General features: G+C 46.8%; 1 protein-coding gene across 1 annotated transcript in view; it reads right to left on the reverse strand.

Annotated features, from left to right (window-relative positions):
- Nucleotides 1–22,546, reverse strand: part of CASQ2 (calsequestrin 2) — a 33,809-nt gene extending 11,263 nt beyond the window's left edge. Inside the window, exons 1-6 of the mRNA XM_059838060.1 lie at nt 22,081–22,546; nt 8,018–8,102; nt 6,473–6,573; nt 4,178–4,289; nt 2,408–2,481; nt 1,485–1,615 (exon numbers count right to left, since the gene is read on the reverse strand). Coding sequence (XP_059694043.1) covers nt 1,485–1,615; nt 2,408–2,481; nt 4,178–4,289; nt 6,473–6,573; nt 8,018–8,102; nt 22,081–22,314 — 737 coding nt within the window. The 5' untranslated portion in view covers nt 22,315–22,546. The remainder of the gene's footprint in view (nt 1–1,484; nt 1,616–2,407; nt 2,482–4,177; nt 4,290–6,472; nt 6,574–8,017; nt 8,103–22,080) is intronic.
- Between the last annotated feature and the right edge of the window lie 4,761 nt (nt 22,547–27,307).

Consider the following 27,307-nt stretch of genomic DNA (forward strand, 5'->3'; position numbering starts at 1 on the left):
GTGGCTTTAGGTCCTTTACTGGTGGCAAGGCAGGATGAAGCTCTTCTGCTCTGAGAAGCTCAGCATGAACTACTGGGAACATATCACTGTCACTCCAGGCTTCTTCCCCTGCTGCATCTTGGCAGGTTTGGGATTTCAGACATGTTGTTTTATGGACTCCTTTTAATTATTTTCTGAGCTTTGGCACTTGCAAAATACATGCCCACCCCCTTGCTTCTACCAAGCCCCACAAAACATCCTGAAATATCTAAGTCTTGGAGAAATTCCACTGCAATTTTGTGCTGGTGAAGAGTTTGCCTTATTAGGATAGAATTTAGATGGCTGTGTTTAATCAGCCTTCTGATGCTGCTGCTTGACAGAAAGAGCTTGGGGAAAAGAAAATGGGAAGGATTGAGGCCAAGAAGCCTAGAAGGTCAGCAAAGCGAATTGTGGGTACATGGAAGATAGAGGAGCCCTTCATATTTCAGAAAAAGCAGAGAACTTTTTCTGGTGAGTCTCAGATTCTGGAGATGATCTCCTGTCTGTGTGCACACAGACCCCCAGCTGAGCCTGATTTGAGATCCCCTCTCGATATAGATGGCCCTGCTTTCCTCAAACTCATCTGGCCCCTTGATTGTCTGCTGAGAAGTGCAGTTGTAGGCGCAGCAGGTAGCCTGTGTCACTCTCCTGAAGCACGGTTCTAAGGGTATAAAAATACAGCACCTCTGGGTTGTTGTGTCCCTATACTTAACCCTGTGCTTTGACACAGGATCAGCCTCTCCAGTGACTTCCAGACTATTTTTGTAGCTGAGTCCCTAAACAACTGTGCAATAAACCTGATTGCAAAAAGCACAAGCATCCACAGCCCCTGCTGAGCTGATCAAACACTGTAGGTGCTCAGCATCATTCCCACATGAGGCTCAACACTGCCGTAACAGCTGTGCCTTCTTCTCTGTGCCTACAGTCAGCAGGAGCCTCTTAGGCCATTGTGGCTCCTCCGAGCTTGGTCTGAGCTCAGAGACTGCCTCCAGACATATCTGACACCAGGAGAGGATACACCCGTTAGTAGATCAGTAAAGCTGCTGTTGGGAAGGAGGGGATTGGACAGGATTTGCATTTGGCTTGAAAGGCCTTGGAGAGGGACATCTTCTCTAGAGACCTAAATTAAAAGCATGGGCAATTAGGGCAAAGATTTCACTCTCCACTGCCTTCCAGCCTCAGTGCTTTTTGAGTGAGGACTAACCAGGGAGGAGGAAGAGCAGAAGGAGGGAAGCTGTGTTATCCCAGCTCCCTTGTGGTGAACTATGACTGCTGCACAGATACTTGTACCTCTGGGAGTAGGAAAAAACCAGCAATTTCCCAATTTCAAACCTGGGTCAGAAAAATCATCAAAAGTAGTCATCATAAAAATGTTTTTTGAGAGCGATGCCCTAGAGAGGCAAGGTCACAATGACAGACACCTTAACCCACTTATTTTGTCCAGGAGAATCCTGCATGCTACATACCTTCTGTGCTCTCTCACAAAATCAACCAGCTCCTCTTCTGAGTAAGGCTTATCAGGGATGTGAACAGGCTCATCCATAAAGGGTTCATAGAAGTCCACCTCATTCATCTTTAGGCCAAGCTTCTTGGCAACCTGTTGCAGTGCAGAAGTCACAGGTGAGAGAGCCTGATGTGCCTCTTTGCCTACCCAGAGTCTGCTGCTGGCAGAGCTGAGATCAAGGTGCTTCTCCCAGAGCATGCACTCCTAGGGGTGGCCCACAAAATAGAATGGATCTTTCCTCATTTAAAAACCCACTGATGCCCCCTACACTACTGGTGTCTAGCAGTGGGGCAGAGCAAAGCCACAGCCCAGGGCCTGCTGACCTGGAGAGGCTGGGTTCCAAACCCACATCAGGACCTGTCTCCATGCTGCAGAAATTGCCTTCTGTCTTGCAACAGGGCCAAAATACCAATGCAGACACCAACACTGCTGATGCTGTTGAGTCAGGGATGGAAAGAAGACTCCAGTCTTCAGGTGGATCAGAAGGCAAAAATGCTTAATGAAAGTAGAGGGTCTTTTTACAAAGTGACTTGCTAAGGTGATACTTGATTGATCTCAAAGTAGAAACATCTCACACCACTGGTGAACTATGAATAGCACACTTTGGAGAACTATATCTATAAACAATGGTTACAGAAAGAGAGATAATAATTGTTTGAATTTTTTCATCTAAGCTTCTTACAGCTTCTACACAGCTTCCCAGGATTTTCCTGGAAAAACTATGTTTCTCTCTGTTCAGAGGATATGTGATTACTACAGTCCACAAAATCCAGGAACGCTGAAAATGAGAAGCTGAAACCAGACAATAGATCTGGGAATATCCTGAGCTCTCAGCAAACAGGTGGTGGCAAATGTGAGCTACCATGAAGATGTGTGGATGCTTACCCCTTTGTCAAAGGTGGCAAAGAACTTGACGTAGGGCTGGAATTGTTCAGCTGCTTCTTCAAATGCCTTGAAATCTGGAAGGAGAAAAGGGGAATGAAGAAGATATTTCACAGACAACTGGCCACACTCTGATCAGCCCAGAAGGTATCGGGGGAAGAACAAATACAAATTACTGCAAACTCCATCAGATGATTGCCCAGTGTTTCTTCCACCCTTCCAGGGTTTACAGTGAAGAATGATTTCCTGTGCAGCAACATGCTGTGCAGTCCCACAGTGTTCAGGAAAGCTGCAGAGCCCAGCATGCCATACTTAACTGGGGCTGAAATCAGCAACTCTGTGAAGCAGGTCCAGGGGTAGCTCAGCTGGGAAATACATTGAGTTGCTCCAGCATTAAGGATTGCTGCCATTCCCTAAACAGTCTCCAAGTGTGATCAGACAGGCTTCTCCCACTGCAGGAAGACGGGGCAGGAACCAGGTAAGTTTTTACCATAACTGCTACCAAGTCCCCCTGAGCCTCAGGGTTCAGGAAAGATGCTCTCACCCTGGCAGGGGATTTTACAACAGGCATTTCCCACCTTTCTTCCAAGCCATTATTACTGAACAGTGTAAGGATCACAAACCTGCCTGAGCTGCCCTGCAGCCCAGTTTGAGAAAGATGAAGGGAGAGGTGGGTGGGATGTTGCACTGCAGACCTGGTGATATGTGGTTTGTTCTCTTAGGAATACCTGTCTTTCTGCTAAAGGCAGGACATGCCAGCCTGGGAAGCACACTGCCAGCACTGCCCAGATAGCAGGGAGAGCACTTGGGGCTGGCAGATGAGACTGCAGGGCTTGACAGAGAGATTCTCACATGAGGATTTTTCTAGGCTGGTGAAAGTTTGGTTTGCCCAGAATGGTCCCTGTGTAGGTGGGACAGCCTGGTCAGAGAGTGAGAAAACGAGATTAGTTTTCCCACAGCAGACTTGTGAGACCTTTTAGGGAGTTGTAGAGAAATGATGATAACGTGTTATTATAAACAACTTGCAGGTGGTGTTTTCTTACTCTGTTTTTTTGTTCTTCTTAAGGACTGTTTGTGAGAAAGATGTTTTTGTTAATTAGCTAATCTAGTAGAATGTATCAAAACTGTTTATAAAAAGAGAAGAGTTTTTCACATTAAAGCTGCTGTTGTGCAAACCAGCCTGCTTGGAGTCCGTGTCGCTTTCTTACTCAACAGTGACATCCCTGAGTTGCACATCCCTCAGGGCATGGGACCACCCTCTTCCCATTCTTGGGGGTCAGCAAGGAGGAACAGGTCAGTGCCTCTGCCAGGCTGCTCCAAAGGCCCCTGCTCACTGCTGCTGTATGTTTGCCATGGTAGTATTTAATGCATGTCCACCTTTCCCTTCTCTCCTCCCTCCTTTGATCCTCTGGGATCGCTGCTCACAAGAAGGGGCACTTTGCTCCTTTTAGTTGCTCTTTCAGTGTAACTGTAACCTCAGCTGATTTTTGGATGAGGTAAACTCACTTTTACTGCAGGAGCCCCTGGATTATGGCTCTCTTCTCTTCCCAGCAGACACCATGCAGAAAAGTCACCAATGCTTGTATAGGACCGGGCTCACGCATTAGACCAGCAGAAACTTGCCTGCAAACGCACTCATCCTCCAGCAATTTTCACTCTGTCACAGGCTGCCATATACCACACCACCCTTCATGTTCATGCAGAACAAACAGTGCCCAGCCCCTAGAGCTCCCAGGCAGGCTCCAAGTCCCACGAGGAACGCGTTTATCTTACGTTCTGAGTCTTCTCCCTTGAAGTAGCCGATGAGTTTGATTTCGTCGTCGATCTGGTCAAAGGCCTGAAGCTCCAGCTTGCTGTTTATGACCTCCACGGGGTCTTCCAGCAACTGCCATGACAAATGCATGTGGTAATGCAGTGATTTGCAGCACCAACCTATGCCTGGCAGGGTGTGCCACAAGCAGCCTAAGCAGGGAGAAAGAGGTCACCCAATTTCTCTGCTGTTGGAAACCCTGCTTAGTGCTCTCTGCCTTAATGTGAGGAGCTGAGAGAAGCAGGTCACCTTCAAAGGGAGATGTCAGTAGGTTCACTGCAGAGGTGGAAGCATCGAGAGGGAGGCTGATAGAGGACTGGGTAACCCAAATGAATGCTGAGGGACCTGCTTTGGTGAGGGATGAGGAGTAGCAATTGCAGTGGGCCTTAAGGAGGCCAAGTTGAAAGGGGCTGGTATGATCATTGTGAACATCTGTGAATGATACCTGTGTATCTAAATCTATATATACTTTTTTTTTCAAGTGTCATTTACTGGAAGAGGTTATTGCAAAGATCTTGCTTTTGAAAAACATTAAAACCAGCATATTAGAGGGTGACCAAACAGTGGTTTGGAGCAGTAGAAAGTCTGGATGTGAATTTTTCTGGCTGATCCTCATCCTGTGCAAAATAGTTTAAACCTATTCTTTGGTCCTACACACATCACAATGTTAATGAGGAAGTTGGAAGACCTGTCTGGCACTTTAGACTGTCATTGATCAAAACTTTGTTTCTCTTTTCTTAACTAGTCACTGCTGGTGAGAAGGTTCTGATTTTTTTGCCCAGCAATAGTGGTATAAATCAAGTGTGTTTTCACTAGAAGAAAAAAAAAAGCAGGCAAGCCACTGGCTACAGAGGAGTAGAGAACCTCTGGGTTTCTCTTACTTCTCAGATGAGGTTGCCAAGGCACCACAAAAGTGTCTGGTTTTATTTTCAGCTTTGCCAGGTATTTTCCTTCCTGAGTGGAAAACACAAAACCACAAGTCCTTGCTCTCTTTCTTTGTTCACTGAACATGATTTTTCAGTGACACACTGCATGGCATAGCAAGCAAAACCTCATGAAGTGCATTACAGCATCCTTGAGAGTGATGCTCCAGCATGAGGCTGTGTCTTTGCTGTGCCTGCAGTAGCACGTGCAATTTCCTGCTGCCAGAGTGGCCTGAGTCATGGGAATGTTGGATTCCACTGCTGCAGGGTCATGGCAAAGCTCTGCCCTGTCTGTGGCCCTTATGGGTAGGGCAGATGCCCATTTCTGTCCCTGAAGCCACTTGCATGTGGCCAATGCATGCAGCCACAGACATTGTCATGGGAGAGCTGAGGTCCTAGGGATCTAATTCCCTGGCCATGCCTCTCCTCACCAGCAGTCCTGAACCACAGGTGACCATGTAGGCAACCTGCCACCCTGGGAAACAAACCCAGCCAGCTCTGCTGCTCACCTTACCTCCCTTATCTGCATTATTGCACGGCCACTTAGAAAGAAAGCCTCACTTCTAAGGAAAGCAACGACTTTCTAACGACTGCAAAATGTTCTCATTTATAAAGCAAAGACCATGGGTTTTGTTGCCTCCCCTAGGAATAAAATGTAAATAAAGAGAATTGCAACATATAGATGTAGGATTCAGCATTGCTTTTGCAATTAAGCACAAAGGTGAGTACATCACTGTGCCCATGCACAAAATGACCCAAGACCATTTAGTTCTAGGACCCTGATCTCCTCTCACTCGTGGCAGTGCAATTTGGCAAGTTCACTGAAGAGATGCTATGTTGCTTGTGTCTAGAAATGGGCAAATAGTTTACAACATAAGCCTTTATCAATGCACTGAGCTCTTTTTAGTTGCTCTATGAGAACACTACTTCTTGGATATTATTTTTGTGAAAATAGCTCTTTTTTAAAACAAGAAAGAAAAAGCGTGAAAGATTTTGCAAATGGCAAAGTGTTTGCATGCAAGCTTGCTAACTGAGGTGGGTGAACAGCAGTTGGTTATAAGGATTGTAGCTGACTTCCATTCAAATAAACTCTATATAGGAAAGAGGGGAGGTTGTCTCTAAGATATAAAGTGTTTAGTGGCATATAAGATACCACCTTTCCTGGCATCTCACGATCAGACAGGTATTGGGGAAGATATCACATGCCATCTCTACCAGTGAATAGCAAGCAGGAATGAAATTTCAAACAAAGGTACATTGTTTTTTTAGCAAACTAAGTATTTGCAAGGTCTTCTCTGAGAGGTTTTATGTAGCTCCAGGCTTATTTGTACTTACATCCAAAAGAAATTCCACCAAGACATCTGCAGACAGTTCCCCATCAAATTCAACCAATCGCTCATCCTTAAAGACATAGAGACTTCCCTCTTCAACCAAGCCTGAAAGAGGAAGAGAGGAAACAATAAGTGGTTAACATGTTGTTATAAGTATGTTTAGTGCAGAGTGTCTTGCTTGTTATCCCAGCAATTCCTCCTGGGAAAATGCAATTGCCAGTTTGCTGTGTTGGTCTAGTTAGAAACATCCTGAGTGATCTCCTGACTTATGTTTCATGACACAGGGGACAAACTTCAGCCAGAACTGGTGTTAACTTCTTCCCAAATGTTGAACTTTTCATCCAGTTCACAGTTTGGTCTCAGCTGGAAAAATTCTGCACCAGAAACTTGTTTTAGCTTGGCTGTCTGTCTTGCAGTAAATACTGGGCTCTAACTGGCAGCTCAGATTTTAACAACCTGTCACTATATGGAAATTGGATTTTGATTCGGGTTGTGCTCACTGTCCAGAGAAGGCTGAACTATGTGAGCGTCACCAGTGACCTGAAAGTGAGCTTCCAACTGTCTGAGGCTTAGCTGGCCTTGGCAAAAGGGTTAGAAACCAATGATAGAGATACCACAGACTGCAGGGTGACAGATTTCAATGCTGTATCACTGGACTGAGGACTGAGTGCCACAGAACCTTGTTGGAGGCTCCAAAATCAACAGCACTGGTCTCCTGCAATGCAGGATGGCAGAGTACCACTGGCCAAGGAGGCTGGTAGTTTGTTTCTTGGAGAGGTAGAAGATTTTGTCTTTAGTTTAGCTCCCATTAGTACTCCCAGCCTCTAATTTAGGAAAGAAAATTACAGTCCAGTATGCGTGAACCTTAGGTTTAGTGGTATATTTGTGTACTGTTGTATTAATGGTACACAGTATTTCTGTATTGCTTTGTGGGCTAAAATATGAAGGGACTGCCAGGCCCAGGAAGGCAGCTGTGTCCAGGGGTGGGCAATGCAGCAGCCTTCCACTTTTAGAGCAGGTTTCCTCTTTCATTCTGGGGAACAAGCCAGAATGATTGGCACCTGACTACCAAGCAATTGCAAGGCTGTGGGTGCCCCAGTGGTTGACAGGGGTCACTGGGTCATGGGGCTGATGATATCTGGGGAGCTAAGTGTTTTCCCCATATGTTCTGGTTCTGCACTGTTGTGTCTGTCCTGTCTTTGTGTAGGAAGAGCAGGAAGTTACTCCATGGCACCTGTTTACTGTTTCTGCACAGAAAGCTGTGAACTTACACCCTGTCATCATTACAGCAAAAATTGACTTTGGTTTTCACTTGGTTTGGTTTAGTTTGGTTTGCCTTTCTGGAAGGGTCTTGGCTTGTTTCTCTCATCCTCACCCCCGCCCCTGATCCTGCCCCTGTTGGGGTGGGCAGGTGGTCAGTGTGCAAGTTCCACCATCATCCTCCCCATCCTGGTAACAAGGATTTGACTGTCCTCTAAGGGACTCCCATAGGCACATCACTCCCACAGTCTCTCCAAGCTATTCCAGAGATGTCAGACCTAGGACTTACCTAACTTTTTGGCAAGCTTGGCATCCTTCTTGGAGTCCACCATCCCAAAGCCAATGCTCCTGGGCTCCAGGACCTGAGCTGCCAGCTGTGTGGGGAAGCAGAGAGCCCAACATTAGTAGTGTTAACGCCACAGGGTAGCTAAAGGGCATCATGCCCAGCTAGCATGACATGACAGACACAAGTGACCCATATTCTGCTGCAGAACAGCACCAATGGGTGGGATGTGTCACATGCTGCCTCTCTGCTGAGATAACCCAGAGGTCACAAGGGTTGGGTTTGTTCCCATTGTGTTGCAGCAGGGAGTTTGCTGGCACTACCGTGTGCTGTTTGACACTGGCCTCAGGAGAGGGCTCCTAAGTGAACTGGGGACACCAAAGCAGGGGGGATGGCTGGAAGGAATTCCTGTGCCACCAACACAAAGCAAAACCTGTTTCCTCTGTGGTGCCTTGGTGGCCTCCTGCAGGGGAATGTGACATGGGCACCATGGACATTTTAACTCCAGAAGTGCATGGTGCCAGGCAGCAATGCATGCAGGACTCTGCAGCATCACATTTTCTTCATGCATGTGATTGGGTGGCCAAAGCAGGTTCCTTTTCCTATGAAGTGCTTGAAGTCATGCCTCCTGTCTAGGCTTCAGTAAGCCCCAAATCCTGATGCCCTGTTTTAACTAAAGAAATGCATCTAAGCCCAGCCATGCTTATGTTCACCTTCTCACAGCTTTGCAAAACCACTGCACCCCATTCCCACCATCTTTGACGAAGGGGCCTCTTGAAGATATTGAGTTCCTGCCTGTTTTGTGAAAATAGATATGTGAGGAAAGGAGAGATGCTCTGCAAGGGCCTGGTGGTGAGAGCGACCCTGGGTGAGACCCTGTGAATTCCAAATTGGTTCCCAGAGATGCATTGACCCTGGTAAATGGATCCACTTATGAACTGGCTGACTGACAGCCCCACCACAAGCGTACTAGAGACCCTACAAGGTAGTAATGATTCTCTGAGAGCCACCAAGCAGCTGTAAGAGGCTTCTCCTCCTCCTCCCTCTCCCTTCCTGCTGCACAAATGCCTCTGATGCTGATGGTCTTCTTGCTGCTCCTCCTCCCAGCCCTGCCGGATGGCGGGGGATGATGGAGATGAGGGGTCAGGAGCCTCTGGGGCAGGAATGTCCCTATTAGGGCACAGCTGTCAGTGCTTGGCAGCAGGAGGCTGGAAGGGGGCAGAAGAAAGCCATGGCCAGAGAGATGGTGGGTTGATTTATGAGGAAGCTCCCCCCCTGCCCTGGCTCATTTTGGCTCCCTCCCCCAGACTCAAAGCCAGTTTGAATGTCACCCAGCAGCGCTGCCACCGTGGCCACGTGGCCCCTTGGCTCCCCTGCTATAAATAGCTTCTGCCTGTGCCAGGCCTCTGAGAGAGTGAGCAGTGATTAGAGGCATTGGGGAGCAAAAGTGGCGGGGCAGCCACCTCACCCGTGCAATGGGGTGTCATGGGGCCAGCCAGCTCCCTGTGCCGGCAGCCTGTCCCTGAAATTCTGGGGGATGGTGGCAGGCACCCTGATGATCAGGGCTCAGGGACCTTGCTTGAGCAAAAGGAGAGATGGAGAATGCAGTTGTTTTCTCCCTTCCACCAATTCCACGTCCTCAGGGCTGTCCCAAAGCCCTCCAGGAGGAAAAAGACTCCACTGACCACCACAGCATTGCTCCAACTTTGATTCCCCTGCAGCCACCTGCCCTATTGTCTTTAGGGGCAAATGCCACCATGGGAGGCAAAAGGGGTGCCTGTGTTACACGGGAAACAGGGGTGTCTGTGCTGTTTCCCTGATCTTTGCCAGTGCTTTGAAATGAAGGTAAGGCTGCAGATTCAAGGCTTGTGCTTACAGTGGACACTGCCTGAAAGGGGCAGAGCACTGGTTTATATTTGCACATCCATTGATTAGGCTGATAAGGCACTGGTCTTGTTTAGCATCCCATCTGGTGGCTCAGGTCACCTTAGAGCACCTGAGAGCTGCTGGAGCCCTATATTTGCAATGAGAGATGGATACCTCTCGTGAGTTCTCTAGACATCTACAAGTGAGTGGTGGTAAGAGAAGAGATTTTCTGTTTCCAGTTATGGGGATCTACCCTGACTGGACAAAAGGATGGAGCCTGTAGGACCATCAGCTTTCTTGGACAATGTCAGCACATCCCTGCTTGTTGGTGGTTGTGTACACCAGCAAAAGTTTCCTGAGAACCACCACTTGAGACTCTGGCTGCTCTGTGACCAGAGGAAAACACAGAATGGCCAAGGGAAGAAGACTTGCTCAGTCATGTCTAGTCCAGTCCATACTTGATTTAGTTACTTACAGTTATGTCAGCCATGTGCCAGACACAGTCAGGGCAGTTTAAACCCAGTAGTTCTTGACTCCTGCACACAGGGGGTGATTAGGGTTTCTTGTGAGTGTTTGAAGGTCAGAAATATGCAGAAAAGCTGCAACATCTGCTACAGACAAGTGGTTGGATGTGAGCAGGGGTGTGTGCAAGAGAGGAGCCATTGATCAGGAGTCATGTATGTCAGCATGCAGCTCACACAAGGTAGCTCTTTGGAGTGGTGTGGGTGCAGTTCTGTAGCTGTGAGCATGGAAGCTTGCTAGAAAAGAGTAAACGTGTCAAGAAAATGTGGGTGATGTGATGAAAGCCTCTTTCTGTGAGACTGTGGGAGTGCTCAGTCACCAAAAAGGGTCTCAGTAATGCTGGAGGTGTGCCTGTTTATGTGGCAGGGCTTATGTGACTGTCTCCTGGCGGTGTATGTATGGTGGCTGTGAGTGTTTGAAGGTGTTCCTCTGAAGAGGCTCATCCCCAGAGATGTGCAACAGTTTGGGCATACAGGAGAGTGCTTGTGTATGGTGTGTGAGTGTGCCTGAGGGGGCAGAGCTGGGAGCTCAGTGGGCAGCCTGCCTCCTCTGCAGGGACCTTCATGCCAGTGAGACAGTGAGAAGAACAGTACAGCCTGAGCTCCTCACCAGAGCAGGGTCTCACAACAGGGAGGTCTTTGTGTAACGGGAGACTGCCGGGAGCCCTTCCCACTGTGGCAGAGCCCGGAGGCAGGAGACTTTGCAGGGTGTTTATGTGGCATTTGCAAGTGCAAGCTATGCAGGGGCTGGGCATTGCTCCTGGCCTTGCTTTCTCTGCTTTCCACTGCAGCAGGTGAGTCTAACCCTTGCATAGGTGATGATACATTCCCACACCTATATTTGAACCCCAAAAGGCAGCAAAATATGGAGCATGCCAGAGGTACAGCAGTATGGCTATTTTCCCCCTACTCATTACAGTATCAAGCATTTATATATCCCCTTACAGTATTCTCTGATTCCATAATGCTAGTGGGATTTGAATGCAGATAATGTTTCTAATCTTGACAATCCTCTTGGCTCAGGACCTTGGGACAGAGGCATCTGTAATCTAAGAGCACAGCCCCTCCTCCTCCTGCCTTTAAATTCATATTGCTCGAAGTCTTGGCCAGCCAGAGCCCTTGCCTTTGTGTCAGCCTCTATCTCTACAGCATGTAATTTAGCTTCAACAGCTGCACAGAGACATGGAGGGTAAAAACTGCCCTGGAAGAACTGGACATAACAGATCATGCAGTCCCTGAGGAGGTAGAGTAGGAGCTTCGGGCTGGCAGAACTGGCTGAGAGCACGAGCAAAGAGCCCAGTAGGTTGTAAGTTCATGTCCCATGCACATTTTGCAACCTTATTCTCACGTTCATGAAGTCTTTGCAATGCATATTTTCTACCCATAGGATCCCAAGCTGGGTCCTGTGCAGCAGTGGGTAAAAGAGGTGGGAGTTTGACAGCACTACTCCTTTCTCCCATATCCCTCAGGCAAGAACCATACCTGATTTTAGGGGAGTGTGAGGGGGTGAATGGCCCTCTGGGATGTGTGAGAGGTCCAGCCCAAAGTGAAGCTTGAGTACTACAAAGTATGCAAGAATCCTCTCATCCTAGATGGTGTCAGCAGTTACAGGCACTCAGAATAATGGATATGGAAAGGTACAGCTCCCTGCCCAACATCTCAGCTCCACACCCACTGTACCTATCTGAGCTTAGGTGTGATGCTGGGAAGTTCTGGGAGATTTAAGCAGTCCCATAGGGTCATTCTGAAATCCTAGGTTATACAGCAGCAGAAATGTCATTCTCTGCCTGACCATGCTCCTATTCCAGCTGCAGGCAGCAATGATTATGCCAAACCTTGCACTAGTCAGTTTTGCTGCTAAATGGCAGACAAAAATCCCTCAGAGAGGGTTAAAAATGGGAATGGGAGGAGTGGCTGACTCAGCATAGTCAGTTTTCATTAAGTGACATTGTGGCGTTCTGGCCTGGATTTTCTTCCCACTTCTCTAGCACCTGCCCAGAGTTCCCACAGACAATAAGGCTCATCTTCCCCAGCTGCTCAGGCTTGGGAGGAAGGGCTGGGGGCATTTGGGTGTCTCTGAAAGCCATCATGAGTACACTTCTCTTAACCATGGGGAGCTTTCTGTTTTGCTATTTAGCAGTGGAGGAAGAACAAAACTCCAGCAATGCAGAGAGAAGAGCAATGGGAGATGATGAGGAAATGTCCCTCAAGCAATCTACACTCCTTTGCTGCTTCTCTCCTACTCTCTTTAATGCTGCAGTTCATGCTGATGGTCAGAACTTGGCTGATGAAATGATGATGATTTTATATCCCAGAATGTTAGGTTTTTATTTTCAGAAACAGCAAGGGGGAATGGCAAGTTTTTGGTGTATTCCCCCAGAAGTTTTGAATCCTTTTGCAGGACTCCCACCTACACGCTAGAGTTGGCTACACTGTTTAAGACACTGGGCAGTTTCTTGGAGAACAGAGGCCATTATTTCTCTTTCCTAATGCTGTGCTGTCCCCACTAGCACCCCCTTGCATACCACACTAGTAATATCTTAGGCTCTTCCATAGTTCAGGCTGTCCTGAAGCACCGTGGTGATCAAAGAGCAGGGCCAGAAGCCTGCTGAGCAGCTGCCACTAGAAAAGTCACTTTGCTGGCAGTTGGGTCTGAAAGAGAGTATGTTGGTCCCACCTTACTACACTTTTCCCCCAGTCGAGCTGCTTGCAGAGGCTGAACCCCTCCCTCCTAGAAATCACTACTCCTTGGACTAAAAGGCAAGTCCCCAAATATGGAACACGCAAAGGTCACTCCCTCAGAGCTGGCTTTCACAGGTAATGCTTCAAAAATGCTGCCCTGGAGCTTTAATTGTTGCGCAGCCACTCAGAGGGGTCAGACATACGGCAGCGTGCTCTCTGCCTGCCTCTCTAAAGGTTTCACATAGCTAGGGCTATATTTTTATCTGCTCCTGGCATCCCTAATTTTAGCCAGCTGCAAGCCAAAGCACAGCCTCCCCAGCCGCGAGCGAACCGAGGCTGGTGCCCGTGCCACCGAGCACCCATGGGCGCAGGGGCCACCTGCCACTACTCCCAGCCGGTCCCTGCTGGCAGGGCATCGCAGATGTTTTGGCAACTCAGCTGTGCAACTTGCATGTCAAGGGCAGACAGAGACGTGTGTGTGTGTCTGTGTGTGTGTGCTGCCCTAGGCATCTGGGACTGGGCAGAGGCCACCCCGCTAAGCTGCCCTTTTCAAAACAGAGACTGACAGTGTAGTTTGGGGGCTGTCCTTGTCCTTGACAAAAGTGAGGCTGTTGCTCCCTGGTTCTCCTTCTGGCCTCAGAAAAGCTGCTTTGTAACTGAAGGCTGGAAGTTGCTGTGAAGCCCATGCAGGGCAGGAAGCTGGGTGCTTTTAGTGGGTGCTGCAGGAGGTAGGCATGCTTGGTATTAAGCCTGTTCACCTACACATGCCCATGTCATTCCTATGACATGGAGCCTCTGGCTCTCAGGAACAAGCCCGATTTCTCCGGTTTCTGACCCAAGTGAGTGTAACCCAGCACCTCTGGAATCCCAGAGAGTTCAGGATGCTGCAGGCAAGAGCCAGGAGCTCCCATCCTGCATCCACAGGAAGGATCAGCAAGGCAGGGCTCTGGGGGAACAGAGTGGTCCTTGAGACAAGAAAGACCAAGGAGTGAGCTGAGAGAAATAAGAACTGAAGAAATCTTTAAATACACACAGCCCTCCTTGCACTGGGTTTGAGATGTCAGAGGTCTGCTAGCTGATGGCAGTGTCTCCTGCCAGGGCCGGACTGGGTTCCCAGAAAAAGAACATATCATGTACAGCAGCTGGCCTTCACCGGAGCTGTGTCAGAGAGCACGCAGGAATGAGCACCATCAGCACTGCTCAGGAGGGAGCGCTGACCCTCCGGGTGCCGGAGAGGAGCAACTGCCCGGGAATTGAGCTCTTGGTTGCTGCTCGCTCCATTTCCTTGGGCAAGTTTTGTTTTTTTTTTCTCATGTATGTAGGTAAATCCCAATGTGCAAAGGGAAAAAAAAAAAAAAAAAAGAAAGGAGAACTTGGACCTTGCTAAGTCACTTCTTTCCTAGGCCATGGATTTCGTGCCTGGTTGCCTGTTATTTAGGGACAGAGGCTGCAAAAGGACATCTTTGGTCATCAGACTCAGAATCGTGTCATTCAGTCTCTGCCACAAAGCAGTCAGTGTCCATTTAAGATTCATTGGACTGTTCTCCCCTTTCTCCTCTGGTGATTAGGGACTTTGCAGTTCCAGACTTGTTTTATTCATAGCCCATTTGTCCTTAGGGTTTGTGCTTAAATAGCTCTTCTCCCTCCCGGGTGTTTAAAAGGAATTATCATATCCCCTTTCCATTCTTCCCACAAATGAAGCTCAGGCACGAAGGAAGGGCAGTCATGGGCTTTGATTACTTTGGTTTTAGATGAAGGGCACTGGCAGACCAGGCTCTGGAGTAAGGTCAGGGTGGGCGAGCATGGCATGGCCATCCCTACCCAGTCTGCTTCACAGAGCAACAGCTGCCCCAGCCTGCCGTCAGCTCCTGCAAAATGTCAGGGTCCAGGGCAGGCAACTTGAAATGGTAACCACAAACACCACACATGTCCTCTGAGTGTGAGCTCAAGCTAGCCCTTCTTGGGCCCCTCACTCAGGATAAGGCCAAGAAAAAATTCTCCATTGTGAGCCTGGCGAGACAATGGAACAGGTTGCCCAGAGAAAACATGGATGCCCCATCCCTGGAAGTGTTCAAGGTCAGGCTGGAGGGGTCTTTGAGCAACACGGTGTGATGACCCACCCTGAAGAGGAAGTCACACCTCATTTAGTAAAAGGTGTCCCTGCCCATGGCAGGAGGGTTGGAACTAGGTAAAATATAAATTCCTTTCAAATCCAAACCATTTTGCATTTGTATGAAAGGCATCTCGTTTTACAAAAGTGAGACACTGTCTCCTGAGGACCAGCCCAGCAGAAAGACACTGAGAACCCCTACTGGCACTTTTAGGGGAACCTGACTAGCATGGCAGGATGGCAAGACCAAAGTGGATGGACTTTTTCACATTTTTTCTCTATTGTATTTCTGAAGGGAGGAGTGGCTCAGAAATTTCTGAGTCTCCATGCAGCTCAAGGTCTTACATAGAAATTGCTTCAAATTGCACCAGGGGAAGTTTAGATTGGATATTAGGGAAAATTCCTTCATTGAAAGGGTGGTCAAGCCCTGGGATGGCTGCTCTGGATAGTGGTGGAGTCACTATGCCTGGAAGTATATAAAAGACATGTAGATGTGGCACTCAGATATGGTTTAGTGGTGGGCTGTGCTGGGTTAATGGCTGGACTCAATGATCTTAGAGGTGTTTTCCAATCTAAATTATTCCACGATTCTATCACATCTACAGAGGTTGTCTGCAACAGCTGGACTGTGATAAGAGCTCCACACTTCAGGGCCAAGAGAGGCCACAAAACCTGAGCAGACTTGGCCTTGTACTCTGCCAGCAAAGCAAGCCCAAGCCCACAGGGGTCTGCCATGTCTCCAGCAGACATTTGCATTCTTTAGATCCTGGGATTACAGCTGGTTTCTGCTCATGTCAGAACTCATGCTGGTACAATCCCCTCCCCAGTCATAATTTAGCAGATGAGAAAGGTGCCTTTCAAAGCACATTTATGGCTGTGAAAGTGCAGTTTTAGAAGAGATGCTGCTCATGCAGCCTGTCCAAAGTCACTACTTGGAACTGACAGAGGGACTTCAAAGAAAGAAATATGTCAATAATAGGTAATTCAGCCTTGGAAATTATTTTGGCCACACTTGCACAGAAAGATCAAGGTACACAGTTGTCCCTAGATGTCAATGTGCCCATCTGTGAAACAGGGAGCTTTCTGTAACCTGTTTTTGTGACTGGCATGTCAGTCAGGGAAACCCCCTGGGTGCTACTGCTAAAAATCAGTACTCTGCTGGCTGTTCTGGCTGTTGCTGAGTTGAGACCTACTTACATGGCCTCAAATGGGAAGTAATCAATGCACACTTTTTCTTTTTCTTTTCCTTCCTCCCTTCCTTATTTTCTACATTAACTTCTCTGGAGAGTGGAAGCACTTCTTTTGTAGACATGGAAGCCAAAACACCTCTTTTATTACAGGCTCTTGCACACATACCTATCCAGCCAGATGTCCCTCATCTCTCACCTTGAGGACTTGCTCTGTAGGGACCCAGAGAAATGAGAATTTTTGAGACACTCATTGAACATATCTTGTATATCCATATTTATACTCATACCTCGACACTAAATTGTGTTGAGGCACTGTCCCATAAACATGGCCATTTTCAAAGAAAATGTCTGAAATCTGAGTTTGTGAAGCAAACAGAAAAGGGTGCTTAAAGAAAGGGCTTGGGTTTATATTTATATTTTTACTGATATTTTATGTATTTTTAAGATTTTATATTTTTATACCTATCGATGAGGATAAAGTGGAATCTTATCTCCTGGTTCCTATGGATTTTTGGGATAAAGTATACAGACCTAAACTGATAAAACTTTATTCTGTGTTGCATCAGAAGCAGAGAGAGACTTTTTTCTATGTCTCACATGGCTCTGAACTCTTGTGGAAATATCTGCTCTCAAGAGAGTTCAAGACCATATGAGTGAAATTACTCCCAAACCAGCTGATCTTGTACTAATTTTTCCATCCTGAGCTGGAAGGTGCAGTAGTTTCAGCACTTGGAAATAAATGAATTAGAAGGTAGAGCTTACACACAGTTTAATCCTTGCCTTTTACTGAACTCAAAATCCTTCTTTCCCTTTCACACCACAGGGAGATACAGGCTGTGTTTCCATGTGTTACAGAATTGGCAGATACGTTCAGGAGTTTCACTTTGTTCTGCCATTTATTGCTAGAGACTGGACTGATCCTAGGCCTCATCTGGAGAGGGAAGTACCACATCCCTCTTCTCTTTCCTCTTATCAGACTGGCTTGTGCTAGGCCAGTTCTCCACGAACTTTCAGTCTAGGGGCACTGTTGCATTGAAGGGACTGACATATCTGGGCTTGATGAGCCTCTCTTTTTTAAGGATATTACACATGCACACAGATGGCAAGGAAAGAATGGCAGGGGAACTGGGACTGAGGGAGTTTCAGCAGAAAGAGGATACCAGAGTGCATCACAGGCAGCCTGCTATGATAGTGAGAACCCCTCAGCTGCTGGAGAGAGCTTCTCAAGTGCAAAAGGAAAGCCCCTAACACCAATACTCATTTATTCTTGCTACATGATTCCTAGAGACAGGGGCTGGCCAACTGGAAGGCCAAATTCCCTATTTAGGTCATTCAGAGATGAGAAGGGAGAAGGTCTTAGAAGTGATGGTAGGAGACAGTGTGAATCACAGTAGAGGAGATAAGAGAAAAAAAGCAGAACAGGTATTTCTGAGCTTCACTGCTTTGATCTTTCCCCCTCCTAACCCTTCTTCATTTAAGTTGAGACCATTTAGGACAAGTAGCTTTTTCTTTTACTTGTCTGTTAAACAATTATTGTGATTGCTTGGCTGTTTTGTTTTCTTCACTGTGCTCATCTCATGGAGCATGCAGAGCTCTTGCAAACATCACCACAGGGTAGGAATGTCTACTGTTATCTCTGGGACTGCTTGGATTAAACTCTGCATTGCCTTGTATGGAGGCTTTTCCCTACTCAAGGTGCAGGTGCTTTCCAGTAGCCAGTGCTGCAGAGTGGAGTCATAGGAGAAAGGTACACAAAGGAAAGGAACCCTTTAACCTGAGCTGTGAAACAGTCTGTGCTCATGGCATCTCTGCCCAGGGTTGTCTTAGAACAATCCTTCCCCAACTCTTTTCCATCCTACCCAGAAAGCAGTAGGCATCTCAAATCAGTCCTTTGGCTATTTTTCCTGACAGACCAACCCAACAGCCTCCATCTTTCCAATCTGGACCTGAGGGGCTGGCACTGCCACCCCTGGAGCTGTTGTCATGAACTAATGATGGTCCAAAGAGCTGCTTTTGCTGCCAGAGGGGTTCAGTTGTCCCTGGAGCCTGTTGTGACCAGGTGGCACCCAGCAATGTAGGTGGTAAGAGCTGTTAGGACCACTTCAAAATGATCATAGTCTTCATTCCCCTTCTAAACTGGAAAGTGACCCTGGGCTGCGTGGGAATTTGTTGATCCAGTATACCTGGATACAGGGAGCTGTATACCCATGTGCTGTGCCAAATGCAATATCAGCTTGATGACATCATCCCTTTTCTGGTGACAGTGGGTGTGCATCCTCGGCTTTTGACAGTGTCAGTCAGTCCTACATGCTTCTCTTGGAAGGAAATTTTTCTTATTATATCACTTCTTGGTCTGCTGTATGTTGTTATGGTTTAGTAAAGTCCTTAAATAAGTGCTTAACTTTACTTATGTGCTATCATGTTGTCAGTTTGATTTCCTAATTAAATGAGAGCCTTGTGATTCTCTTTTCTCTCCCCTGTCTATCAGCTGTCTTCCCTAATAAGCTTTCTACTTGTTGGCCCTTTTAAACCAAATTTTCCAGAGTCAGTGATCTCAAACATGAAGCTATTGCAAGTTTTATGAAGAGCAAAGACTTGGAAGAGAAAAGGCTGAAGTGCCCTGAAAGAAGGAAATGTTGCCATATGAGCTGAGCCCCTACGGAATTTCAAAGGACCCAGTTAAGAGACAGCCTCACATGTTCTTCACTCCTGGGAGAGGCCCCAGTCAGAGCTTGTTATTGATGAGCTACATATTTCAAGGAAGCCATGGTGGATCTCTCTTGCACTTTTCTTTGGTGTCTGACGTAATTCTTCATGCCTTTGATCTTTGGAATTGTACATTTCTTAAAAGGCACATGTGAGAGAAGTAGAAAGGATGGACTGTTTGGGGGTTTTCTGGGCTTAAATTCTTCAAGCCCATGTGCCCACCCATGCATGTCCACAAGACAATCTGATGTAGCAGCCCTTAACCACCAGCTCAGACCTTTGCTTTGCTCCATACCTGCCTGTGTGTTGGATGGAGGCTCACTTTTATTCCTAAGGATGGAGACTGATAACATTGTATGGAAGGGGACTAAAGACACACTGTATTGCCAGTCTGTGAAAGCAGCATGTCTCAATGTGAAATGGCATGAAAATTGTCAGTAAAGTTAGATGGAAAAACATGAGGTGCTCCAGAAAGGAGCATCTTATCACAGGCAGCACCCTGTGCTGGGAACCTCCCGAGACAGCTGGCAGGGAATAGTGAAGGCTGGAGTATTTACCTCTTAGATACTTCATTTCAGGTGTAAAGGACCTTCAGCACTCCAAGTCCTGACCCCTCTACTGAAATTAGATATGTAAAACCTTCCTGAGTGAACTTTCTCAGGTTTGGCTGGAAGGAGAGCCCTGTCACTGCTCCTGTGCCTACAGAGCAGCTCACTACTCTAAGACTTGCTCAAATTACAAGAGACCTGCTTCAGCTGCTGACTGCTTCCAGGAATAATGATCCCAGGCAGTTCATCTCACAGGCAAACAGCTCCACATCTCAGTCAAGGAGCCACTGCAGACATTTCTTTCCTTCTCCCTGTGCTGGTGAACATGCAGTGAAGTGCAGCAGCTGAATGAGCTCTGACAGGGAAAATTAAGATTGACCCTCTATGGTACAACACATCATGGCTTGAACTGAGGGAGTTGAATGCTCTCACAAGAAGGAGCAGATTACAGTCTGGCTTGCCCACTCCTTTCAGAGTGCTCCCATGGTTAAATTAGTACAGAAATTGGGAACTGTAGCACCATTTTGGCCTGTGTCCTATGCAGAATAGAACATATCTCTGTTGTGTTCTGAGACCCTCTTCCCTTCTGATTCCCTCTGGGTGACAGAAGCAAAGTGCTCAGTCTGCAGATTTCTCTTGTGCTTGGGTTGTCAGATTGCTGCTGCTGCAGTTCTCAGTCCAGGGGAGGGACTGTTCTGAAACTGTGATACATGCACTTAATCAGCACTACAAGTGATTTGGAAATTTTGAGGTCAAAGCCACAAGTGCCAGTTGAGGTGTGGCACCATTAGCTGGAAGCTGAGCTCTAGGGGACTGGAGCACTACAATTATGTAAAGGCTGCTGCAGGTCTAACCCTCAGTCTCTTGCCCAAGGTCACATAAGAAGTCCACAGCAGAGAGCAATTGGAAACCAAATAAATCACCAGAATCCTAAGCTAATGTACTCATGGCTGAATCCAATCCTGAAAAATAAAAGCTTAAGGCCAGATTATATTGCAGCTGTCGCACCCTTGATAGCATGGGTGAGGGTGTCATGAGGACTCAAACTGATGGTAGACATCAGACCATAGAGTCATGGAAACATGGAATGGCCTGGTTGGAAGGGATCTTAAAGATAATCTAGTTCAAAGCCACTGTCATGGACAGGAACACCTTCCACTATGCCATGTTGCCCAGTACTCCATTCAACGTGGCCTTGAACATTTCCAGGGATGGGACATGCTTCTGTCAGGTTCCTATAAATATGTATCTGGTAACTGTTTGACACCTATCAAGCACAAAATAGCTATCCTATTAAACATCAATGTCATTATACTACCAACAATACTAATTTCAGCTGGAGTTAAAGCATTACTTTTTTCTTTTCTTTGCCAAATGTTATTTGATCACTCACCTGCAGAAAGTAACCATTGCCTGACAGGTAAGTAAAAACCGGTTAGTTTTTGGACCTTTCTTTCTGCAGTCATCAGGCTTGCTGAGGAGGTCAGCAGACCTTGAACTTGACACTGAACTTTTTTGGGTCCTTTCCTTCAGCAAGCAAATTTTCTTATTCACATTTCCTACACTCTCAGGGGTGCAATGCATTTTCTGTCTGGATCTGACAAATAAAGCTGAAGTGTTTCTTCTGCAATTCTGAATTTGCTTTCTTTTCAAATATGTCTTTTAGTTAAGAGGGAATATTTGCAAGGTCCTGGTAAAAAACATGCACCTAACAATCGAGGCTTGCAGCTGTATGATTCCTTGGATTACAGCTACAATATGAGAAAGAATGCTACAAATCTACATTGTCACTTTTGCCATGATTTATTTTACTGAGGATTAATGAATCATTCGTTCACGAAAGAATTAACAACACTCTTTTTCCAGCACAGAAGAGAATGGTTGCATTAACAAACAGTAAGACTGATTCCAAGCAGGCAACCAAGTGTCAAAAAACAAAAAGGGATTTAATGCTGCACCAGCAGGGAGCTTTTGAGATGGGGAGCTAGGACACCCATTTGCTGCACAGCTTGATAAGGTTTCTTGGCTGACTGCTGCTAGTGGGATAAAAAATGGGACTCAGTCCAGAATACAAGTGGGATACTGGCTTGCACAGAATGAGAAAGGATCAAAAAAATTCAAGCTACAGACTCGGGTGCTGAGATTTGGAAAAGCTGAGCTGAGCTGAGTTCATGTTTCTGAGGTTTGCAAGGTTACTTGCTACTGCCTGAATTTCCGACAGTCCAGAAAAGCTATTTCCCAGCAAACTGAGAAGAGCACAAAAGAGGCTTTTTCCCGGGCTTTGCAGAATTCAGGCAGGGGCTAACTGAAATCCAACTAAACAAACTTTTGGATGCCCAACCTCCCCTGCATGAGACCGTTTGAGTCTCCTGTCCTGTGGCTCCTCTCCACGACTCTGAGCAGTGCTGTGGTACTGACCCCGACTGGGACATGCAGTGGCACTTACCTCCAGGACCATCTCTGTCATCTGGAACTGCTTCTGGGAGACCTTGTCAGAGCTCACAGGCTCATGGAAGAGCAGGCAGAGCATGTCATACTTCTTCAGTGCCTGCTTGTAATTCTTCTCGTTCAGGTCGATCACTCGGTCTTTCCCATCGTAAGTAGGGAAGTTCAGTCCCTCTTCTGCCTTGCAGCAGAAAAGCAGGTAAAAACCTGCCAGGATCCAGCAAATTGCCTTCATAGGGGCACCTTTGAAGTGCAGCAAAGGGTGGGTAAATGTCCCCCTCTTTCTTGATTTGAGAAGAGAGGGAGAAGAGAGGGACTCCAGGTAAAGTTTGAACTAAGTTTCTCTTAGTTTCTCTAGGTTTCTCTCTGCTGCTTTCCTAGTGTTGAGCCCCAACACTGCAAGGCTGGTGGGGAGCAGCAAACTTTGCTGTCCTGTACTCACAACAAAGAGAGAGACAGACGGGAGAAGCTGTCAGGCCAAGCCCTGGATACCTTACATAGCTGTGTCCAGCTCCCGTGTCATTAGGAACTCCATTTTTAGGAAGCAGTTGTTTCAGGCTAAAAATAAACCCTGCAATGAATAAAAAGGACAGATATGACACCATTGAGGGACTTGCTGGCACTCTGCATCATCTGAGAGAGACAGAGTGGGCAAGAGGGAGGGAGTGGAAGATGTCAGTCCTGGGAATATGCAGGCAGGGTTTGAGAAGGGACAGACTTCACTCGCACAGGGAATCAAGGCACAGGCTGTCCTACTAGGAATTGACAAAAATAGAAGGTATTTACTGCAATTTATAATAAGGGTATCTCTCTTTATATTCCTTTGGGCATCACAGTAATTAAGCTTTTGATAAAAGATCTCAGGTTAAACAGTTTCAGAGCCTCATCTGCACCACTAGAAGAAAAGTCCTGTTTCCTCAGCAGCAAAGGAGATGAATACTCCTGGGACTTCTTTCTCCTGCCTGGAGCACCATTTGGAGCTGCTAGCTGACATTCAAGGTGCTTTCTGAAGCACATTCTCTATTTGTGGGGTAGCTGGAGAATTGCTGGCCCTTGGACCTGTAATCCAAAAGCAGAGGGAAGCTTATGTTGCAGCCTCTTATTTTCACAGCAGATCTCAAGCCACATACATTGCTGGCGAGTGGTTAAACTTTATCGTGCTAAGGGGGCTGACAGGTGGGAGGAATGTGCCCAGGCCAGTGTCTTGGGGAAGGAGGCAGGGCTCTCCTCAAGAGGATGGTCAGATGGCACCATCACCACCAGCTGCCCTTTCTGTGGCCTGCCTGTTCAACTGAAGTAGGTTTTTCACACAACCCTCTTGCATTTCCCAGCAAGCTGTCCTGCATAGTCCCCCTTCTTCATGTCCCAGGGATAGTGGCCAGTTCCTCCTTCTGTGGCAGCTGAGCATCAGCTGCTGCTTTGCTGTATCACCTGCACAGTGCTGCTGGAGAGAGTGGTTCAGAGGCACATTCCCTCAGCTCTTCCCTCCTCTGACCACGGTGTCACCTCTGACCCATGACTGGCAGCAACAGGCAGGTGGAGGCAGGCCAGCTGGCCACAAGCCAGCCCTGGGGCTGGCATGGATCCACTGGAAAAGGCCTGCAGAAGGGCTGGCAGAGAAGAGCTTGACAGGGGGCACGGCTCCCTTCCCCCTGCCAAAGTGATGTGCAGACAAGTAGCCTTATCAGGTCTTTTCCTTGCATGCTCCTCCATCACAGCTTTGCTCCATCCACAACAGGGAGGAGACAATATCCCTTCTTAATGCAGTTGTTTCCATTTAATTGTATGTCTGGGATTGTTTCAACATTTGGGGAAAAAGGTGAGCATTACTTGGCAATTACAGAATCATAGAATCATTTAGGTTGTAAAAGACTCTAAAAATCATTGAGTCCAGTCATTAGTCAAACACTGCCAAGTCCAGCACTAAACCATGTCGCTAAGCATCACATCTACTTGTCTTTTAAATACCCCCCAGGATGGTGACTAGAACACTTTCCTGGGCAGATTAAACACATCTCCGGGGTGACTTAGGACCACACATCCTTTCACTTCTATATCACTTTCCATTTGAACAGCCCACAACATATTGACTGAAACCCTCTGGGTAATAGTTTCCAAATCTGTCTTTTTCTGATATGTTATTTCCAAAGCCGTTTCCGGAAGTTCAACATTTGCTGTCAAATTAAAGCCCTAATGACAAACCCTGAGGAATCTGGGTAAAAGTCAAAGCAAGACAAGCCTCCAAAATACACTTCTTTGAGGCAGACTTCAGGGGCAGTCATTTTTAGAGGGAGAGGTAAGTCTGAATTGCTTTTAGTGGGAGACAAGTCTTGTGTAACCGTGAGTGGCAATGGCTGGTTAGGTTTATGCTGAGTGTTTAGGATGTAAAACACAAAACCAAGTTTGTGGGATGATTAGGCATACATTAGGCTGGCTGCTTGCCTTTGAAGGACTCCCATGGATCTGGGGTGCAGGAGCAGGCTTCACTGGTGTCACAATGTGTTTTAAAGCAGGAGCACATTAGACAGGGTGGGAAAATGAAATGTTCACAGCTACTTCAAAAATTGGCTTATGAGGCTCCTGACCTCCTTTATTCTTGTAGCTCTTCAGCAATTGCTCCACTTTGATATTGCTCAAGCTATTTTTGATGCATTTTTTCTCTACTCTGAATAACTTTTTAATCTGCCTAAAAATAGATATAATCCAATAAATAAATTATAAATAAAATTAAGCCACAGGGGCTAGCTTCTTAGCTGGATAGCTGGTCCCTCGTAGGGTAAGCGCCCCAGGCAAGCAGTCTCAAGGCCGGATACCTCAGCCCTTTGGAGGCTGGGGTGCCCTAGGCCAAACTGCAGCAGAGCCGTGGCCCCTAGCAAGCTTAGTGATTGTCAGCTCTTAGTGAAAATCAGCTCTTTTATGATTTCAGCTCTTAGCTTGCTCGTAGGGGCTGTGGCTGGCTGTGGCTTCTGGAAGGCAGACGAAGGTGAGAGAGGAGAAGGCGGCCAAGAGTTCCATGATGGTTTATTCTGAGGGTCTCGTGAAGGGTCTTGAAGCTGCTCTTCTAAAAAATGGGCCAAGACAGCCTCTTTTATAGGGTTAGGGAGGATTGAAAACTGACCAATTGTAAGGGTTAGGGAAACTAGCCTATGGGGTCACAGAGAGATAAGCAGGCCTGGAGGACCAGAGTGAGGACTCCTGGTTCAATTCCTATGACTCAGCAAATACCTATCTCTAAACATCCCTCCACGGAGCCGTAGCTGGCCCTGCGCCTGCTACAATCCAGTTTTCATTTTCTCCTCTTTTTTTTTTTCTTATCAAAAAAGGGAAAAAATGCTTCTTGTTCACAAAAATTTTTGCTTTGTTAGCCCCACATGCATCTTGTTTGTCTGCTTGTGGCATGAGTAGCAAATATTTGTGATTTTTAGGCTTCATCTCTGCATCAAATGGAATTCTTCCAGCAGACCAGCCCTGGATGTCATGGTCACCAGAGAGTCCATCTCTTTGTCTCCACTCAGAACCTCAGTGGGGCTGCTAGGGCTAAATCTAGTGGACATTTTCTGTGGTCTTCTTGCTCTAGCTGCATCTATATGAAATTCAAGACACCTTGTTCACCAAGGCAGAAGTAATGGTGAATCCCTCAAAGTTGGAAGAACTGCCTCAATCACCTGAAATTCTTAATTCTTAAAAAGCAGATGTTCTCCTTGCAGTCCTGCAATACAGGTCTGAAATCCTGGATTCATGTGTTTTGGGATATTCAGAGCAGCAGTTAAACACTTGAATCTGAGCAGAGTGCTTTGGTTTTTTCCCCTGAGGAACAGCAGAACTGGGACTGAAGCAGATGCTCCCACAACCTGACAAAGGCCATAAGTGTTGTGCCTTTCTCTTCATCATCTCTCTTGGTGCTAACAGCAGCACACTGAAATGTGCTCATCTCAACCCCAGAAGCAAAACTCCTTGGAATTTCAAAGCGTGTCCATCCACTCTCAGATAATGTTTTAAATTCTGAATTTTGGACCAGGCTCACTGTCAAGAAAAGTGTAGTGTGCAGATCCCATGCATTTGGACAACCTGAGTTTTGTTGAAGGCCCATTTCTACAGGACACTGACATAAGTTTTCTGTGCATATCAGATCTTCTTTCATAGGGTAGGAGCTATAGCAGTTCCCCTCAGGAGGGAAGGATAAGAGGAGCAAAGAACTTTCACAGGCTTCTCTGTGAAACTTCAGATTTTGCACTCCTCTGTTCACTGCAGATACTTTGTGCTCTCTTCCTGCATAATCTAGTGTCTTCCTGATCCCACTTAACTGCCTGTGGTTTCAACACATGTGTTTCTGTGGGCAGTGTCACACGAAGGAAAGATGGTCTGAACTAAATCCTGGGACACTTGCCTTTCAGCTCAGATATCTCATTTCCTGGCAAAGCTGGCATCTGTTAGTCTCTGATATAAGCTGACTGCAAGGTTCAACCTCCCAACTCAGATTACTTAACCACTGACTCCTTCATCCATTCTGTTGCTGCTTCTCTTAGCTCTGCCTCAAGAAATCAGAACAATGCTTTCCCCCTGCTAACTATGCTAGAGATGTTTCCCTGAAAGCTTTCTGAGGAACGAGCTGGTAGGGCTCACTGCCTGTCCACTTTGACAGGTGCTCATATTGTTTAAACAACCTTCAGAACTGGCCCAAAACTTGAGGAAAAGAAAGAGATAATTAAGAGGAAACACTTGCTGTTGGTTTATTCACTACTGTTGGCTTTCTGGGTCCATCCATCAAGCAAAATCCTAGCTCCAGGGATTTAGCTTGCAAACCCAACCCTGACATTCATTGAAGTAGGATTTTACTTTATTCCAATTTTGTGAGGATAGGTAGTCAGTAATAGTGCTCAAAACAGTACAACCTCATCACTTCAATTCAGGCTTGCAGAAATGCAGGGTGGAGATGTAGGACAAATAAAAATCTCCTTCTTGATTTTTTTCCCTGCTTGTATTATAAATTAGGGATATACACTTGCTGTTCCTCCCTCCTGGCTACTGCAGCTGCACTCCATGCTGCTGTTCTCACCTTCGCTGTCCTTTCTATCTCATACAGTAAAAGATGTCCCCAGCCACTGCTGATCGAAATGCTTCAGTCAGCCTTTTTTCCAGGGCTTCAGGATTTAGGGTTCTGCTTTAGCTAATCTCTTTTCAAGCTTCTAAGACCTTGTGTGTTTTGCAAGATAGGAGTATTCAAAAAA

This window comes from Haemorhous mexicanus, chromosome 2 (assembly GCF_027477595.1).
Source record: "Haemorhous mexicanus isolate bHaeMex1 chromosome 2, bHaeMex1.pri, whole genome shotgun sequence".
NCBI lineage: Eukaryota > Metazoa > Chordata > Aves > Passeriformes > Fringillidae > Haemorhous > Haemorhous mexicanus.